Raw genomic sequence first — 20,279 nt, forward strand, 5'->3', positions numbered from 1 at the left:
AAATACATTTAGCCAGAAAGTGCCTTATTATTTCCATATTTTTGATTGCCACATAAATGACATGACAAGCCAGATCTGACCCCCCGCGGGGGCCTTGAGTTTGACACCCGCGCTCTACAACTACACGGCTTCGCTTGTGGCCGTAGCTAACAGCTCGTCTGTATATTATTGTTGCGTCTTTTCCCCGTACAAATCTCGGAAGACGTAAACATTTTATACTTTCAGTGGGAAACGGGTTAAGCAAACAGTGCTCTCTCTCGCATGTCCACAGAGATTTCACAGTCGCTTGCTTGTGACGGGATCAAGATTGACATGTTTGGACCGCCAAATCGAAAAATAAGGGCACGTGCACACACACACACACACACACACACACACACACACACACACACACACACACAGTAGCAGCCTTTATCCATTCATTGATTCCATATTTGCTTCTCGCGTCTTCCAATTTATTCCAAAGTGTAATATTTGCAAGACTCTAAACTACCAAACTTCTTGCCTCTGCAGGTCCAGATGTATTTCTCCTGCCTGCCGGAGGACAAAGTGCCGTACGTGAACAGCTCTGGCGAGAAACATCGGATCCGACAACTGCTCTACCAGCTGCCGCCTCACGACAACGAGGTAAAGCCTTGAACTCAAAGTTAAAGTTAAAGTAGCAATGATTGTCACAAACACACACTATGTGTGGTGAAATGTGTCCTTTGCATTTGACCCATCCCCTTGTTCACCCCCTGGGAGGTGAGGGGAGCAGTGGGCAGCAGCGGTGGCCACGCCCGGGAATCATTTTTATAATAATAATAGATTTTATTTGTAAAAAGCACTTTACATTGAGTAAACCAGTGTTTTTCAACCACTAGTGTGCCGTGAGATACAGTCTGGTGTGCCGTGGGAGATCATCTAGTTTCACTTATTTGGGTTAAAAATATTTTTTGCAAACTAGTAATTATAGTCTGCACATTACAGGTAAAAGCCAGTAAATTAGAATATTTTGAAAAACTTGATTTATTTCAGTAATTGCATTCAAAAGGTGTAACTTGTACATTATATTTATTCATTGCACACAGACTGATGCATTCAAATGTTTATTTCATTTAATTTTGATGATTTGAAGTGGCAACAAATGAAAATCCAAAATTCCGTGTGTCACAAAATTAGAATATTACTTAAGGCTAATACAAAAAAGGGATTTTTAGAAATGTTGGCTAACTGAAAAGTATGAAAATGAAAAATATGAGCATGTACAATACTCAATACTTGGTTGGAGCTCCTTTTGCCTCAATTACTGCGTTAATGCGGCGTGGCATGGAGTCGATGAGTTTCTGGCACTGCTCAGGTGTTATGAGAGCCCAGGTTGCTCTGATAGTGGCCTTCAACTCTTCTGCATTTTTGGGTCTGGCATTCTGCATCTTCCTTTTCACAATACCCCACAGATTTTCTATGGGGCTAAGGTCAGGGGAGTTGGCGGGCCAATTTAGAACAGAAATACCATAGTCCGTAAACCAGGCACGGGTAGATTTTGCGCTGTGTGCAGGCGCCAAGTCCTGTTGGAACTTGAAATCTCCATCTCCATAGAGCAGGTCAGCAGCAGGAAGCATGAAGTGCTCTAAAACTTGCTGGTAGACGGCTGCGTTGACCCTGGATCTCAGGAAACAGAGTGGACCGACACCAGCAGATGACATGGCACCCCAAACCATCACCCAACCATGCAAATGTTGCATTTCCTTTGGAAATCGAGGTCCCAGAGTCTGGAGGAATACAGGAGAGGCACAGGATCCACGTTGCCTGAAGTCTAGTGTAAAGTTTCCACCATCAGTGATGGTTTGGGGTGCCATGTCATCTGCTGGTGTCGGTCCACTCTGTTTCCTGAGATCCAGGGTCAACGCAGCCGTCTACCAGCAAGTTTTAGAGCACTTCATGCTTCCTGCTGCTGACCTGCTCTATGGAGATGGAGATTTCAAGTTCCAACAGGACTTGGCGCCTGCACACAGCGCAAAATCTACCCGTGCCTGGTTTACGGACCATGGTATTTCTGTTCTAAATTGGCCCGCCAACTCCCCTGACCTTAGCCCCATAGAAAATCTGTGGGGTATTGTGGAAAGGAAGATGCAGAATGCCAGACCCAAAAACGCAGAAGAGTTGAAGGCCACTATCAGAGCAACCTGGGCTCTCATAACACCTGAGCAGTGCCAGAAACTCATCGACTCCATGCCACGCCGCATTAACGCAGTAATTGAGGCAAAAGGAGCTCCAACCAAGTATTGAGTATTGTACATGCATTTTCATACTTTTCAGTTGGCCAACATTTCTAAAAATCCCTTTTTTGTATTAGCCTTAAGTAATATTCTAATTTTGTGACACACGGAATTTTGGATTTTCATTTGTTGCCACTTCAAATCATCAAAATTAAATGAAATAAACATTTGAATGCATCAGTCTGTGTGCAATGAATAAATATAATGTACAAGTTACACCTTTTGAATGCAATTACTGAAATAAATCAAGTTTTTCAAAATATTCTAATTTACTGGCTTTTACCTGTATGTGTTGTTGAGTGTCTGTGCTGTCTAGAGCTCGGCAGAGTAACCATGTAATACTCTTCCATATCAGTAGATGGCAGCCGGTAGCTAATTGCTTTGTAGATGTCGGGAACAGCGGGAGGCAGCGTGCAGGTAAAAAGGTGTCTAATGCTTAAACCGAAAATAAACAAAAGGTGAGTGCCCCTAAGAAAAGGCATTGAAGCTTAGGGAAGGCTATGCAGAAGAAAACTAAAACTGAACTGGCTACAAAGTGAACAAAAACAGAATGCTGGACGACAGCAAAGACTTACTGTGGAGCAAAGACGGCGTCCACAAAGTACATCCGAACATGACATGACAATCAACAATGTCCCCACAAAGAAGGATAAAAACAACTGAAATATTCTTGATTGCTAAAACAAAGCAGGTGTGGGGAATAGCGGTCAAGAAAGACATGAAACTGCTACAGGAAAATACCAAAAAAAGAGAAAAAGCCACCAAATTAGGAGCGCAAGACAAGAAGTAAAACACTACACACAGGAAAACAGCAAAAAAGTCCAAATAAGTCAGGGCGTGATGTGACAGGTGGTGACAGTACACCTACTTTGAGACAAGAGCAACGTTGATGCACGCTTGGTTATGCTTTAAAGTCATACCCAACAATTGACTTTAAACTTTTTACTGTCAACCGTGTTTCGTTTTTTTAATGATTTCTGCTGGTGGCGTGCCTCCGAATTTTTTCAACGCAAAAAACGTGCCTTCGCTCAAAAAACGTTGAAAAACACTGGAGTAAACAATGTATTAAAAAAAAAAAAGATAATAAAAAATAAATAAAAATAAAAACTAGAACAGCCAAATAGCTAAAACTAGTATGCATATATATCTAAAAAAAAAAAAAAAAAGGCTTTTTTAAAAAAAAAGAAGAGTTTTTAAGCCTTTTTTAAAAGCATCCACAGTCTGTGGTGCCCTCAGGTGGTCAGGGAGAGCGTTCCACAGACTGGTAGCGGCGGAGCATTGTTCGTAGCTTTGTCCTCGGAGGTTGGAGGAGGTTAGTTGTGTGGAGGATTTGGGGGTGAGTAGTTATTTGAGGTAGAGGGGAGCATTTCCATGGAGGCACTGGTGGGTTACTAGGGAGACTTTGAATTCAATCCTGAGGGGAACAGGAAGCCAGTGAAGGGATTTGAGAGTTGGTGTGATATGGTCGTATTTCCGCACTCTCATCAGGATCCTAGCAGCACTATTCTGGATGTATTGCAGCCTGAACCCCCCACCAGGACTTTGTCCTGGACCTACCGAGGCCTGCGGCCCCTGGACCCTGGCTACTAGGTTTTTCTGATTTCAAAAGTTGGCAGGTATGGAAGTGCGTTGCAGTAGTCTAGTCTATATTTTGGGTGATTTAACCCCCAATTCCAACCCTTGATGCTGGGAAATAATGCATACCTGCCAACTTTTGAAATCAGAAAAACCTAGTAGCCAGGGTCCAGGGGCCACAGGCCCCGGTAGGTCCAGGACAAAGTCCTGGTGGGGGGTTCACTTCGCCCCCCGAAGCAAAATGATTGATTGCATTCAGACAGGTTAAAATGTTGCTAAAACCATCACTTTTCTATCAGTCACAGTGACTTTTCAAAACAAAAATATTACAGCAAAAATCATATGGGTTGATTGACATGTTTATTCTGTAAGCTAACTTCAATAGTTTGAAATGATTTTGACAGTTAATGCCAGTTATCCTGTCAACCTTTCACAAGACTTCAATTTGTTCATTGAAAGTATAAACACTTTTTACAGTAAACAAATGGTAAAACAGTACTAAACAATTCCATTAAAAAAAAATTGGTGTCATTATTAACTTTCTGTCCAAGCTTGTATAATCTACTGCCTTGTTCAATTGTCAAAAATATTCTGTGCCTAAAATTCACATTTCTATCACAATGATCATACTGTAAACATGGTAAGCTAACTTCATTAAAATTAATAGTCCTGTCAATAGCATGGAATTACAATTCAAATGTCGTTTTTTTGTAAGCCTTTCAAAAGAATTCAAAATATGAAAAATTTATGAAAATTAATTGAAGCCATCAGACACTTGAAAAGTGGCACATCAATCTTTATCAATCAATCTTTATTTATATAGCCCTAAATCACAAGTGTCTCAAAGGGCTGCACAAGCCACAACGACATCCTCGGTACAAAGCCCACATACGGGCAAGGAAAAACTCACCCCAGTGGGACGTCGATGTGAATGACTATGAGAAACCTTGGAGAGGACCGCATATGTGGGTAACCCCCCCCCCTCTAGGGGAGACCGAAAGCAATGGATGTTGAGTGGGTCTGACATAATATTGTGAGAGTCCAGTCCATAGTGGATCCAACATAATAGTAAGAGTCCAGTCCATAGTGGGGCCAGCAGGACACCATCCCGAGCGGAGACGGGTCAGCAGCGTAGAGATGTTCCCAGCCGATGCACAGGCGAGCGGTCCACCCCGGGTCCCGACTCTGGACAGCCAGCACTTTATCCATGGCCACCGGACCTGTGCCCCCCCCCCCTCAAGGAAAAGGGGAGCAGAGGAGAAAAGAAAAGAAACGGCAGATCAACTGGTCCAACAGGGGGTCTATTTAAAGGCTAGAGTATACAAATGAGTTTTAAGATGGGACTTAAATGCTTCTACTGAGGTAGCATCTCTAATTGTTACCGGGAGGGCATTCCATAGTACTGGAGCCCCAATAGAAAACGCTCTATAGCCCGCAGACTTTTTTTGGGCTCTGGGAATCACTAATAAGCCGGAGTTCTTTGAACGCAGATTTCTTGCCGGGACATATGGTACAATACAATCGACAAGATAGGACGGAGCTAGACCGTGTAGTATTTTATACGTAAGTAGTAAAACCTTAAAGTCACTTCTTAAGTGCACAGGAAGCCAGTGCAGGTGAGCCAGTATATATATATATATGTATATATGTATATAAAGGTATATACAGTATAGGCGTAATATGATCAAACTTTCTTGTTCTTGTCAAAAGTCTAGCAGCCGCATTTTGTACCAACTGTAATTTTTTAATGCTAGACATAGGGAGACCCCAAAATAATACGTTACAGTAGTCGAGACGAGACGTAACGAACGCATGAATAATGATCTCAGCGTCGCTAGTGGATAAAATAGAACGAATTTTAGCGATATTACGGAGATGAAAGAAGGCCGTTTTAGTAACACTCTTAATGTGTGACTCAAAGGAGAGAGTTGGGTGGAAGATAATACCCAGATTCTTTACTGATTCGCCTTGTGTAATTGTTTGGTTGTCAAATGTTAAGGTGGTATTATTAAATAAATGTCGGTGTTTAGCAGGACCGATAATCAGCATTTCCGTTTTCTTGGCGTTGAGTTGCAAGAAGTTAGCGGACATCCATTGTTTAATTTCATTAAGACACGCCTCCAGCTGACTACAATCCGGCGTGTTGGTCAGCTTTAGGGGCATGTAGAGTTGGCTGTCATCAGCATAACAATGAAAGCTAACACCGTATTTGCGTATGATGTCGCCTAGCGGCAGCATGTAAATACTAAAGAGTGCAGGGCCAAGAACATCACATCTCTAATGTAATCATTTGAACTTTTCAACAGAAATAGCACTGCAAAAATATTAAGGACATACTTCTGTATTTTGGTAGTTCTGCTGTCAACATTTAACAAGATTTCTTCAACTTGGACTTGAAAGCATAAATAGTATAAACACTTTTAACAGTATAACAGTACTAAACAATTCCAATAGATAACATTGGTGTCATTACCTTTTTGTGGCTAAAATCCGAAAAACGTTGAAAGTTTTCCACTTGTATCGCTAGCAACGGCATTAGACTTGTGTTTTTTTGTCCCAACGTGGTCTTTTACATCGCTAATTCCTCCGTGTCCGATCGAAAAATCTTGTCTGCACAAGGTGCAATTTGCATAGTTTTCACCCTTTTTGGAACGGATAATTATTCCCGGATAGGCTTTTGAATATTCTTCACGGAATGACTGCAGTTTTCTTTTCGGTTTAAGACTCGTTTGCGATTTTTCTCCGGCTGATTCCATGATCGTTCGCTCGTTTGGAAACAATGGCAACTGGTGCCTCGTGCTTGGCAGCGGTGCTATAAATAGCCTCGCTCTTGGCATTCGGAATGGCTCGATAGGAAGTTACGGGAAGCAGTGTCGATTGTCATTGTTGTTACGCGATTTCGTGAATAAAACTTAAAAAAAAATAAATAAAATTAATTAATGAAAAAACTTATTTTTTATCACTGCAACCGTAACCCGGAATAAGTTGATGAAATTTGTACTAATTACGGGAAAACCGGAGTAGTTGGCAGGTATGATAATGGGTCCCATTTTTATAGTCTTTGGCAGAGGTGGGTAGAGTAGCCAGAAATTGTACTCAAGTAAGAGTACTGTTACTTTAGAGATTTATTACTCAAGTAAAAGTAAGGAGTAGTCACCCAAATATTTACTTGAGTAAAAGTAAAAAGTATGTTGTGAAAAAACTACTCAAGTACTGAGTAACTGATGAGTAACATACGCACACATATCATATATATACATATATACACACAAACATATATATATATTTATAAACACACACACACACATATATATATATATATATATATATATATATATATATATATACACACACATATATATATATATATATATATATATATATATATATATATATACATATATATATATATACACATATATATATATACATATATATATATATACACATATATATATATATACACATATATATATATATATATATATATATATATATATATATATATATATATATATATATATATATATATATATATACATACATTGATATATACAGTATATAATTTATATTTATTTATTTTGCCGTTTTTGTTTACATGTTAAAGGTGTTTTAATGAATATACATGCATGTTTAACACATATAGATTCCTTTCTTTCATGAAGACAAGAATATAAGTTGGTGTATTACCTGATTCTGATGACTTGCATTGATTGTAATCAGACAGTAGTGATGATAACGTCCACGTTTTCAAATGGAGGAGAAAAAAAGTTCCTCCTTTCTGTCTAATACCACATGAAAGTGGTTGGTTTTTGGCATCTTATTTGTCCAGCTTCCATGTTCGTTTTTATACACTTTACAAGAAATACATTGGCGGCAAACTCCGTAGCTTGCTAGCTTGTTTGCGCTGGCTTTCGGAGACTCTTGTTTTGAAAGCGCAGGCGCGATGGAGCGGCACTTTTATTGTGAAGACAGGAACTGTGCAGTCAGTCTTTAGGCTTTTGACGGGATGTACGGTTGAAATAAAAAAGGGTCTTTTTTCCTTCACACTTTTGATTGATTGATTGGAACTTTTATTAGTAGATTGCACAGTACAGTACATATTCCGTACAATTGACCACTAAATGGTAACACCCGAATACGTTTTTCAACTTGTTTAAGTCAGGTCATGTGACCGCCTGGCTCTGTTTGATTGGTCCAACGTCACCAGTGACTGCATCTGATTGGTGGAACGGAGTGAACGTCACCAGTGACTGTATTTGTTGAAACGCAGGCACTATGAAGGTCTGTCTGACAGACCAAAACAAACAAAGCGTGCATTAACAGATGGATAAAAATTAGTAGCGAGTAGCGAGCTGAATGTAGATAAAAGTAGCGGAGTAAAAGTAGCGTTTCTTCTCTATAAATATACTCAAGTAAAAGTAAAAGTATGTTGCATTAAAACTACTCTTAGAAGTACAATTTATCCCAAAAGTTACTCAAGTAGATGTAACGGAGTAAATGTAGCGCGTTACTACCCACCTCTGGTCTTTGGCATGACGGAACTTCACTCCGAGCTTTTCCTAATTTAAAGGAAAAAATGGCATGACTCAATCAGAGAAAGCGGTGCAATAAAACGTCAGCAGCTTAGACTAACACAAACAGAACAATGGCCAGCAGCTTTATGGTGCGTAGCGCAGCACTCCTTTCACATCTGCGCTGATAAGAGTTGACATTAGAAGATAGGGCGCGGGGCTTTATCAGGACACAGGAGGGGCTCCGTCCGACTGAGGTGGTCTCTGTGTAAACATAACGTTTAACGGGCCGGTTTTATAATGTTTGTTGGTGATTGAGGAGAATTCCTTGCGTAACTGTGGTCAGGGAGGGAGAAAGTGCACCAGCATGTCTTTTATCCAGGCATTAATCACCGTCTCTAAACACAAGCAAGGGCTTTACGTCTCGCCCATGCCATCCTTTCAACAAAAGCTTTGGGTAGATGATTTTTCAAACAAACTACTTTTTTTTTTCTTTTTTTCCCTTTTTGGCAAACAAAAAAACACTTCTGTCTCGAGCAGGTTCGTTACTGCCAATCTCTGACAGAGGAGGAGAAAAGGGAGCTTCACGTGTTCAGCGACCAGCGGAAGAGAGAGGCACTCGGGAGGGGAATGCCCAAGATCCTGCCCCGAGCTCTGCAACACACACGCTGCCAAAATGTAGGTAGCACGACCACACACACACACACACACACACACACACACACACTCACAAAGAGGTCATTAAGTGCTCATGTAGCCATCAGGCATAAAAACCAAGGGGCGCACTATTTATATCTTAAGCTCGTCTGATTGGCTGATGTAGTTTGGAACTCGCAAATAAATCCCCCCTCATTACTTTGAGGAAGCGAGGGAAATCTTGTGCGCAAACCGAGCAGTAAAGTCAGCGCCCTGAGAAGAATTGTCTTGCCAACAATCTACAACTGCTTCAGGTTTACCTTTCTGGTCTTGAAATGCTGCAAAATCAGTCAAGGTACAGTCGTCCCCCCGTTTATCCTGGGTACCGTATTTTCCGCACTATTAGCCGCACCTAAAAACCACAAATTTACTCAAAAGCTGACAGTGCGGCTTATAACCCGGTGCGCTTTATATATGGATTAATATTAAGATTCATTTTCATAAAGTTTCGGTCTCGCAACTACGGTAAACAGCCGCCATCTTTTTTCCCCGTAGAAGAGGAAGTGCTTCTTCTTCTATGCAAGCAACCGCCAAGGTAAGCACCCGCCCCCATAGAACAGGAAGCGCTTCTTCTTCTACTGTAAGCAACCACCCGCCCCCGTAGAAGAAGAAGAAGAAGCGCTCGGATATTACGTTTCCTTTGTGTGTTTACATCTGTAAAGACCACAAAATGGCTCCTACTAAGCAACAGGTTTCCGGTTCATGAAAAGACGCAATCTCTCCATCCGCACACGGACTACTATTTCACAGCAACTGCCTAAAGACTTTCAAGAAAAGCTGGCTACTTTCCGTGCATATTGTAAAAACAAGATAGCTGAAAAAAGATCCGGCCAGAGAACATTATCAACATGGACGAGGTTCCACTGACTTTTGATATTCCTGTGAACCGCACTGTGGATACAACGGGAGCACGTACGGTGAATATTCGCACCACAGGGAATGAGAAGTCATCCTTCACTGTGGTTCTAGCTTGCCATGCTAATGGCCAGAAACTTCCACCCATGGTGATATTCAAAAGGAAGACCTTGCCAAAAGAGACCTTTCCAGCCGGCGTCATCATAAAAGCTAACTCGAAGGGATGGATGAAGAAAAGATGAGCGAGTGGTTAAGGTAAGTTTAAGTTTACGCGAAGAGGCCGGGTGGCTTTTTTCACGCAGCTCTGTCCATGTTGATATACGATTCCATGCGCGCCCACATCACGCTGGTTTTTAATATATTATTAAAGTTTGACTGACCTATTTGACTGTTTTTTTTACATTCCTTTAGCGCAGTTAGATGCGGCTTATAACACGGGGCGGCTTATAGGTGGACAAAGTTTTGAAATATGCCGTTCATTGAAGGCGCGGCTTATAACCCAGGGCGCCTTATGGTGCGGAAAATACGGTATGAATTTAACACTTAATTTAGGTAAAAAAATATGCTTTTTTTTTTTTTTTAATCTGTGATGTAGTGCAGCCGCATATTTGAAGCACAATGTGGCGGCGGACGAGTGTATGTAAGAATGACACGTGGATTGGTATTTATAAGAACCCTGCCAAGCGCGAACAACCTTCATTTGGACCACTATCCAATAGTTGGAGTTCATCCATGAAGTTCTGTGGAAATTCAAATATTGTGCAATAACTAACAAACAAAGTCTCTGTACGGATGCAATCATCTCCTTTAGCACAACAATCACTTGCAAGATATCCTTATTAAAAAGGTCCCTTCAACACTAAGCTCTTAACAAAGAGGAAAGCACATCCTCAGCTTGGCTATGTCAGCAATGTCGAAAGCAGGTCCCCGCCCCAAACACATGCTAACAAACATCATATGTTGAGAAGTAGCGACAAACACTAATCCGTAGAGGAAATGCCACACTGTCACCAATCCATAGTGTCATACTCACAAGCCACATGGTTGAGTATACCCATGCCCATGACTGCACACATGTTCACATACAAATATGAGGCTCCGGTTGCTGTCGTTCTCAGGGACATCCCTAAGCCAAGGCCCCGGTCTGTCCACTCTTGTAATAATGGCAAACAGCTGGGCACGCAATGCTATCGCTGTCTTCTGGGTTAAATAAAGCCCTGTGATTGTGCCTTCAGACATGCCTTTGGCGATCTCTGCGGAGTCATACGATCTTTGTCAACTCAAGACAAAGCCGGTGGGTTCTGTTTTGGCTCAAGAAATAATAAGAAATTACTAGTGCAGTTTTCACTACTATTTAATTAGGGGGGTGTTTCTTATAGAACAAGTATTAACCTAAAAAGCATTGTTTTACATTTCTTATTTACAAGACAACATGTCATTTCTGTCTTCATGGTTGTGCGCTTTACAGTTCTCTACTGCATCACGCATGCCAATGGCATCTCTCTTTGGCTGGCGTTGCATTGCTTAAGCGTAACAGGCATCAACACGTCTATTTTGAAATGTTATCCGACCACAAATTGAACATACAGTACTTAAGAACAGATTTGGCCATATTACAACCTGAGTTACAGGGTCTTAACTGTAAGCCACTGCATTAACAAGATGCTTACAGTGGGGAATTGAATATGTGACATATGTTTTCCAGTGTGGAGATGGCATCAGTGGAGGGGAGATGGCCATTTTTGCCTCCAGAGCTGGATCGAGCCCCTGCTGGCACCCAGCATGCTTTGTGTGCGCCACATGTCAAGAGTTGCTTGTGGACCTGATCTATTTCTATCAAAATGGCAAGATCCTCTGTGGGAGACACCACGCTGAGCTCCTTAAGCCAAGATGTTCTTCATGTGATGAGGTAAGCAGCAGGTACACATGTCATCTACGGTCCTTTTTTCCTGTTTTACTAACAGTTTGTGTGCTTTGCTCCTGTAGATTATTTTATCAGATGAGTGTACTGAGGCGGAGGGTCGTCACTGGCACATGAAGCACTTTGCCTGCTTTGAGTGCGAGACGATGTTAGGGGGGCAACGCTACATCATGAAAGATGGCCGGCCCTACTGCTGTGGCTGTTTTGAATCGCTGTATGCGGAGTACTGTGAGGCTTGTGGCGAAAATATAGGTAAACCAATCAAATCTAGATTGAAGGCTCAACAGCTAAGGATTAAACATGCCTGATAGAGAAGTGATAACACTTTCGTTGCAGATATCCTTCACTTTCTTATTCAATGTACCTTTTTTCACTCTTATCCTACAGGAGTGGACCATGCTCAAATGACCTACGAAGGTGGACACTGGCACGCCACAGACGAGTGCTTTTCCTGTGCCCAGTGTAAGACCTCCCTGCTCGGCTGTCCTTTCCTTCCAAAGCAAGGGAGCATCTACTGTTCAAAAGCCTGCAGCCAAGGAGAGGATATCCACGCCTCTGACTCGTCCGACTCCGCTTTCCAGTCTGCTCGCTCTCGTGAATCCCGGCGCAGCGTCCGCATGGGGAAGAGCAGCAGACCTTCAGAGCAGTGGAGACAGTCACAAGTCTTAAACGCCTCTACCACTGTCTCTGCATGTGAAGTTGACGGGGATGTGGATATTGTTGGGCAAAAGCTTTCCCATTTAGGACTGGATGAAGAACAGTTCTGGAGGGATCGTGAAGAGCAGGATGTCGGAGGGGACGAGGATCCAGAGGAATGGGCCCAACATGAGGACTATATGACTCAGCTCCTACTGAAGTTTGGTGACCAAGAAATGTTACACCACAATCATCAGCGATCCCTAAAATCTCCAAGTCCCATTCATGACAGAAACCGTCTTGTAAGCGTTTCTGACCCTTGGCTAAAGCCTGACACCCTTGGAATCACTGCCTGTTCTCCTACCCCCACCAGTCCCACACAGAGCCAGACTTCTAACCCATCCCGAACCAACAACCATAGCCCTGGTCTCATCAGCAAGAAGCATCTTCCCGAAATGTACTGGGCCCAGTCACAGGATGGGCTAGGAGACTCAGCGTATGGAAGTCATCCCGGACCGGCCAGCGCAAGAAAGATTCAAGAGCTAGAGTTGGACCAGGATCAGGACCAAGGAAAACATGCTCAGTGGCCAGACAATAGGCAGTGGTACCAAGATACATTGGAATGTATTGCTGATGAACTGAGGAAGGCAGGGCAGGGTGTTGGAGACTCTACGGACTCCATAGCGCTGTCAAACATCACTGGTAAGGAAAATATACTTTTGTTTTTAATTTCCATTCTTTTTTTAGTGAAAATGCCTTGATAACAAATGTTTGATCCCTTAGGTGCATCAGTTGACGGAGATCGCAGGGAGAGACCAATGATTTACTCTCTTCATGCAGTGCAGGATCATTTGGTGGGAGATGGCAGTGAGAAAATGAGCAACATGGGGACCTTTAATTCATCCCATCTTCATCACAGTACCAACTCTCTCAACCTTCATATGGAGAAGGCAGAACAGGAGAAAGGACAAGAGGTAGACCTAGCAGCAAGGGGAATGCTTCGCTCACTGTACTCTCATTCCGAAACGCCACCATCTCCCTTTGTCCATGCACCTGCTCTGAGGAGGACCAAGTCACAGTCCAGGCCTCCTCAGATGGTCAAGTTCACAGAAGACACTGTGGACAACGGATACAACAATGGTTTTGAGGTCAATCTTAGAATGCATCCCATGAGCGAGAGGCCACAGCGAAGGGCATACTCGCATGAGGCAGGAAAGGACAGAAGCCGCCCATCTAGTCACCATGGGCGCAACAGACAGCATCACCACCACAGTAAGCACCACAGGAGTCGCAAAACCCATTCGGACATTGCTCTTAATGCGGTACCTCTGGAAAAGGCGCAAAGACCCTATCGACAGAACCGACAGAATCCTGTCGACCCTCGACATCCCTCTTCAGGACAGCCTCTGGCCTACTCTCAAACCAGGTCAGAGTGTATGTTTCAGGGGCCAGCTCATGGAGACCCTCGGGTTGAGCATTTCATGAGTCTGTACAAAGATGAGGATGAGTGGTGTTCCACTTGCTCGTCATCGTCATCAGATTCCGAGGAAGAGGGATACTTCCTGGGTCAACCTATACCCCAGCCGCGGCCCCCTGTGCGCTACTATGCCGAGGACTACCCGAGGGTCACCGCCCTGGCATCCCAAAGTCGTGGCTCTAAGACTGGTCGCAGAAAGAGCCACCGCTCCAAAAACTGTATTATCTCCTAAAGCACACAGGCTGCATTCAGACTAGAAGGTGCACAAAACAAAGTGTTTTATTTTTTAGATTGATTAAATGTTTTGTACAGGTTTAAAAACTATGTTCAGTTGTAATTAAGCTAACATTTATCTGAGTGTTTAAATGTGGCAATGACAAAATAGAATCTGTATAGTCCTAAATGTGTAAATTCATTTTAAATTGTTTTAATGTGATGCTCAAGCTGCAGAAAGGCCTTTGGAATTTTGTGGAGACAAAAAAGGTAGATTAAGGTTTTGTTTTTTGAAATGCTTAGGTTGTGCAGATATACATGAGTACAGTCACAGAGGTGGAGAATAGTAGACTGAGAAACTAACAAGACAATTATTTAATGAATAATAGTATAAATGACTGTATATACTAAGTTAAAATTGTAAAACTATCTTTATATTGGTGGTTTAAATAAGTGATATTTGAAGAAAATCCCAGCTGTGACTGTAAGCAATTACTGTAGACCTTGTTCATAGTTTAACCAAGGTGCCATTTCTTCAACGGTGTTCTGCACGGTCCAGTGCCAGCATCTGCTGCAACAAAATATGTAAAGTCTACCTATATTCATTCCAAATATTCACCACACCTGTTGTGTCATAACCAGTTATATGCCTAGTATTGCAAAGAAGCTTGTAATAAAATATTTTTTGCAAAGCTGCATAGTTGTACTTCCTCCAGGTTTTGCAACGATGTGTGTAATTTGCAGCATCAAATGCACGCCTTCCACAAAATGACACAAACGTACAACAAAACAAGTATTTATTTATTTGAAAAATGGCAGAATGCACATTGATAATCTCCAACTGAAGATATTACACACATATATTTTACCGGTAGATTTCAGACACTTTCAACACAGAACACTGAAAGGTAAAAAAATTACTTCTTGATTCAAAACTAACACTGGTTAACCAGTTAACCCCCACACCCGTGCTGGAAAGAAAGTGTAAATCCCGGAAATCCAACATGTGTCCAGTGATCCAGAATGCTTTCAATCGGTCCACCGTGGTCAAAAATGAATCCTGCAATGTTCTATGAGACCTGTTCGTCAGTAAATCAAGCTGTGATTGGCTGCTGTCTTTGAAGGTTTCTGACTGCTCTGGGTAGCAGAAGGCGTGGCTGAGTCACAAGCGAGGGTTTCCGGCTGCCGTATTGCCTCGTCCAGTTCGCCGATAAAGTGTTTGACATCCTCAAGGCAACGTTCGCGGATCTCCCCGAGGTTCTCCCTGAGAGGGACTTGAAGCTGCTTCTCCAGGTTGGGATCTTTTGCGACCAACATCTTCACCACCATCCCGAATGTTTCACAGTCCTGGCGGTACACCTGGGAGTCAACAGGGAATATAGAATGTATTGTCTGCATTTTTAGGAATAAATCAGCTTTGTACAAATTCGGATGCTCTGTGATGGAAACTCCTGAGTTTAGGGAAGATTCTTTCCTCCTGCTTTATCCTTCACCATGCACGCTTCAACAGTCCCAAGGCTGAACATGGTGGTGTTCTCGTGTTCCTTCAAATGCACTTTATATTGTAGAAGGCAAGACAAGAAGCAATTCAAATACTTTACTTAAAGACTCAAAGGGCCATCCTTTCCAGACAAAATGGTTTCCAGTTCTGATAAAACAGCAGCTTGGCTTTTGTCTTCGGGCCACCATTGTTTAAAATTTTACAGGAACATCCAAAATACGTCAGTAGGTGCCTTCTTTCATTGGTCCAGAAGAAGGGGATGACCACATTCCGTATGTTGAAGGATCTCAGGAAGTATCCAATCAAGCATGATCAAAGCACATCTGAATACAGGGAAAGTAGACCCCAGAAACAATGAGCTAAAAATACCCCTTCTGTATGATAAATGACTTTCCCTGTTATCCAAACAGGAAGGAAAAGAGCTGTTCTTGACTCCGGGTGGGGCAGACAACAGAGTGAAGTAGTCTTCTGTAAATTGGATTGTGACTGTAGATTAAAACGAAGCTGGAGTACACGTGAGCGTCAAAGCGTGACGGCTCTCCTACCCAATTTTAGAAAGAGAGCAATCTGATCTGCTTCCACCTTTGAAGCCAAAACAAAGGACGGTCTAAAATGTCTGTACTTCTGCCTGGTAGCCAAAATATATTTAGAATGTGCAACAAATGAAATCAAACACCCTTTCGTGTCAGAGCGTGGAACGTGAGGACTACAACGTGATCTGGTGTATTGCTTACCACGCCAGAACCAAAGTCAACTTAATGAAAGACTTGAGGTACAATTTCAGTGAGGCTGATTTGAAGGCTACATAGACACAGGCCACCATGATGTTGGGCTGACGATGGAAAGCTCAGTTTCAAAATCTGAACGACAAGTTTAGGTTCTTTGGAGGAGTAACTGTGTTAAGGCGAGATGGCTAGACCAGATTGGAAAAACCAAACAATCCCAGCACACTTGTCAAACTGGTGCGAAGTGAGTGCCGGCTACCAACCACAAATAATCCAAAATGAAGGGGAAGGGGGAAGGTTACTACAGCTATATAATCTTTGAATTATGGGAAAGGAATGGTAGCCAATTTTGTGGCTGCTTAGTTTGTCTACTTTGCGAGCCACTTTGGCATGAAGCCATTCACAGCGAGAAAGTTGTGATTACAGAGTTAACTTCACCTGAGAAAATGACACACTATTGCAGGGGTCGGCAACCCGCATGCGGCTCTTTGATCACTCTGATGCGGCTCAGCAGCTTACTTGCTGAACCCCCCAATTTTCCCGTGAGACTTCCGGATTTCAGTGCCTCTCGCAGAAAACTCCCGGGATTAATATTCACCGATTTTCACCCTTATGGCTATAATAAGGGCGTGCCATGATGGTACAACATTTGGCGCCCTCTACAATCTGTATTAACAGCGTGCCAGCCCGACACTTGTTATACAATATTTATTTTCTGCTTGCTCAGTGACAGCAAGGCATACTTGCTCAACAGCCACACAGGTTATACTGACGGTGGTCATAACACTCTTACTAATAATGCGCCACACTTTGAACCAAAACCAAACAAGAATGACAAACACATTTCGGGAGAACATCTGCACCTTAACACAACATAAACACAACAGAACAAAGACCCAGAATCCCATGATTCCGGGCTACATTATACACCCCTGCTACCACCAAACCCCGCCCCCACCCCTCTGTGCGTCGGTTGAGGTGGGCGGGGTTTGTTGGGGGGGGGGGGGGGGGGGGGGGTATAATGTATCCCGGAAGTGGGATTCTGGGTATTTGTCCTGTTGTGTTTATGTTGTGTTACGGTGCAGATGTTCTCCCGAAATTTGTTTGTCATTCTTGTTTGGTGTGGGTTCACAGTGTGGCGCATTATTAGTAAGAGTGTTAAAGTTTTTTGTTTTTTTATACCGCCACCATCAGTGTGACCTGTGTATGCCTTGCTGTCACCTACGTGAGCAAGCGGAAGCCCCATATAACGTGTGGCTGATCAGGCACGCTGGCTGTAGTGGTTGCTATGACACTGACCAGCGCCATTCATTTAGAACCCGCGTGCCGCACCAGCTTTCAAATTCCACATAAAGGTGTGGGCAGCGTGTCTGAGACACCTGGTTTATACATAGCACAGAAGCAAAAAAAAAAAAATTGTATGCGGTGTTATTTCATTTAAAATCTCCAAAAATGTTTGCGGCTCCCATTGTTTTCTATAATTTGTGAAACTGGTCAAAATGGCTCTTTGACTGGTAAAGGTTGCCGACCCCTGCACTATTGGGAAGTATGACATTCTGAAAATGAGTATTCTGTAGGCAGGGTGTGGAATTATGAAAAATGCATGGTTACTTTAGGTGTTGGGAGCGTATATTTATGAACTGAACATTTGAGGAAGTAATAATCACTTCTTCAAATGAGCGTGTCTTTTAAATAAAACCCCCGACGAAATGAGAGGTACACACAGATGGGCTGGAAAGAAGGCTATAAAACAGGCCCGAATCTGCAGCGTCAGCAACTATGTTACAAGCGCCTGTAGGCTTTTGAGGCGCAGCTTGGTGCAAGCGCGCAGTGTACGCTGCTCCAGGTTTAATGGTCCCAGTAAAGCAGCGGTAGCGCTCGCTCCTGCAGGAAGGGCCCTCATTAGATAGGCCAGTCGAGCTGGGACTTCCAGCCCCGGGGTGGTTTTAACTCTCTCGACCTCTCAGTTTATTGTATGCACAGAGCTATGCCCTGGTCAACTGTATTTGTATTGCAACTTTTTATGTATATAATGTTCATGTTCGAGGGGGCATGGGCCAAGTGTTTCCAGAAACACTGTGGGGAACAGTTTAAACCATGTTATTGTTCGGCAGAATGAGCAATTATTCCAGTCAGGGAGTCTTATTAGAGATTTACAAGAGTCAATAGGAAGATCCTGGGAAATTAGGTCATTTATTAACTTTAAATGTTAAAATACTTTTTTTGTGTAGAGAGAAACAGTCTAAGTTTTGAGAGCACATACAGGTAAAAGCCAGTAAATTAGAATATTTTGAAAAACTTGATTTATTTCAGTAATTGCATTCAAAAGGTGTAACTTGTACATTATATTTATTCATTGCACACAGACTGATGCATTCAAATGTTTATTTCATTTAATTTTGATGATTTGAAGTGGCAACAAATGAAAATGCAAAATTCCGTGTGTCACAAAATTAGAATATTGTGTAAGGCTAATACAAAAAAGGGATTTTTAGAAATGTTGGCCAACTGAAAAGTATGAAAATGAAAAATATGAGCATGTACAATACTCAATACTTGGTTGGAGCTCCTTTTGCCTCAATTACTGCGTTAATGCGGCGTGGCATGGAGTCGATGAGTTTCTGGCACTGCTCAGGTGTTATGAGAGCCCAGGTTGCTCTGATAGTGGCCTTCAACTCTTCTGCGTTTTTGGGTCTGGCATTCTGCATCTTCCTTTTCACAATACCCCACAGATTTTCTATGGGGCTAAGGTCAGGGGAGTTGGCGGGCCAATTTAGAACAGAAATACCATGGTCCGTAAACCAGGCACGGGTAGATTTTGCGCTGTGTGCAGGCGCCAAGTCCTGTTGGAACTTGAAATCTCCATCTCCATAGAGCAGGTCAGCAGCAGGAAGCATGAAGTGCTCTAAAACCTGCTGGTAGACGGCTGCGTTGACCCTGGATCTCAGGAAACAGAGTGGACCGACACCAGCTGGACTGCTGCTGAGTGGTCCAAAGTCATGTTTTCTGACGAAAGCAAATTTTGCATTTCCTTTAGAAATCGAGGTCCCAGAGTCTGGAGGAAGACAGGAGAGGCACAGGATCCACGTTGCCTGAAGTCTAGTGTAAAGTTTCCACCATCAGTGATGGTTTGGGGTGCCATGTCATCTGCTGGTGTCGGTCCACTCTGTTTCCTGAGATCCAGGGTCAACGCAGCAGTCTACCAGCAAGTTTTAAAGCACTTCATGCTTCCTGCTGCTGACCTGCTCTATGGAGATGGAGATTTCAAGTTCCAACAGGACTTGGTGCCTGCACACAGCGCAAAATCTACCCGTGCCTGGTTTACGGACCATGGTATTTTTGTTCTAAATTGGCCCGCCAACTCCCCTGACCTTAGCCCCATAGAAAATCTGTGGGGTATCGTGAAAAGGAAGATGCAGAATGCCAGACCCAAAAACGCAGAAGAGTTGAAGGCCACTATCAGAGCAACCTGGGCTCTCATAACACCTGAGCAGTGCCAGAAACTCATCGACTCCATGCCACGCTGCATTAACGCAGTAATTGAGGCAAAAGGAGCTCCAACCAAGTATTGAGTATTGTACATGCTCATATTTTTCATTTTCATACTTTTCAGTTGGCCAACATTTCTAAAAATCCCTTTTTTGTATTAGCCTTAAGTAATATTCTAATTTTGTGACACACGGAATTTTGGATTTTCATTTGTTGCCACTTCAAATCATCAAAATTAAATGAAATAAACATTTGAATGCATCAGTCTGTGTGCAATGAATAAATATAATGTACAAGTTACACCTTTTGAATGCAATTACTGAAATAAATCAAGTTTTTCAAAATATTCTAATTTACTGGCTTTTACCTGTAGTTGTGGTTGCAACATGTACTATAGTAAATACAGTACTAATAAGGTA

General features: G+C 42.6%; 2 protein-coding genes across 5 annotated transcripts in view; one reads left to right on the forward strand and one right to left on the reverse strand.

Moving 5' to 3' along the window:
• LOC133606950 (prickle-like protein 1) overlaps window positions 1–14,841 on the forward strand; it is an 80,693-nt gene extending 65,852 nt beyond the window's left edge. For both annotated transcript variants that reach the window (XM_061961431.1, XM_061961430.1), the window contains exons 3-8: window positions 514–627; window positions 8,888–9,025; window positions 11,604–11,807; window positions 11,885–12,071; window positions 12,207–13,157; window positions 13,239–14,841. In XM_061961431.1, the coding sequence (XP_061817415.1) occupies window positions 514–627; window positions 8,888–9,025; window positions 11,604–11,807; window positions 11,885–12,071; window positions 12,207–13,157; window positions 13,239–14,164 (2,520 nt within the window). In that variant the 3' untranslated portion in view covers window positions 14,165–14,841. The remainder of the gene's footprint in view (window positions 1–513; window positions 628–8,887; window positions 9,026–11,603; window positions 11,808–11,884; window positions 12,072–12,206; window positions 13,158–13,238) is intronic.
• A 93-nt stretch (window positions 14,842–14,934) lies between these two features.
• Window positions 14,935–20,279, reverse strand: part of pphln1 (periphilin 1) — a 29,596-nt gene continuing 24,251 nt past the window's right edge. For 2 of the 3 annotated variants that reach the window (XM_061961456.2, XM_061961457.2), the window contains exon 10: window positions 14,935–15,504. In XM_061961456.2, the coding sequence (XP_061817440.1) occupies window positions 15,232–15,504 (273 nt within the window). In that variant the 3' untranslated portion in view covers window positions 14,935–15,231. The other variant, XM_061961458.2, reaches the window with a different exon arrangement.

Source organism: Nerophis lumbriciformis, linkage group LG05 (assembly GCF_033978685.3).
Source record: "Nerophis lumbriciformis linkage group LG05, RoL_Nlum_v2.1, whole genome shotgun sequence".
In the NCBI taxonomy this organism is placed as follows: domain Eukaryota; kingdom Metazoa; phylum Chordata; class Actinopteri; order Syngnathiformes; family Syngnathidae; genus Nerophis; species Nerophis lumbriciformis.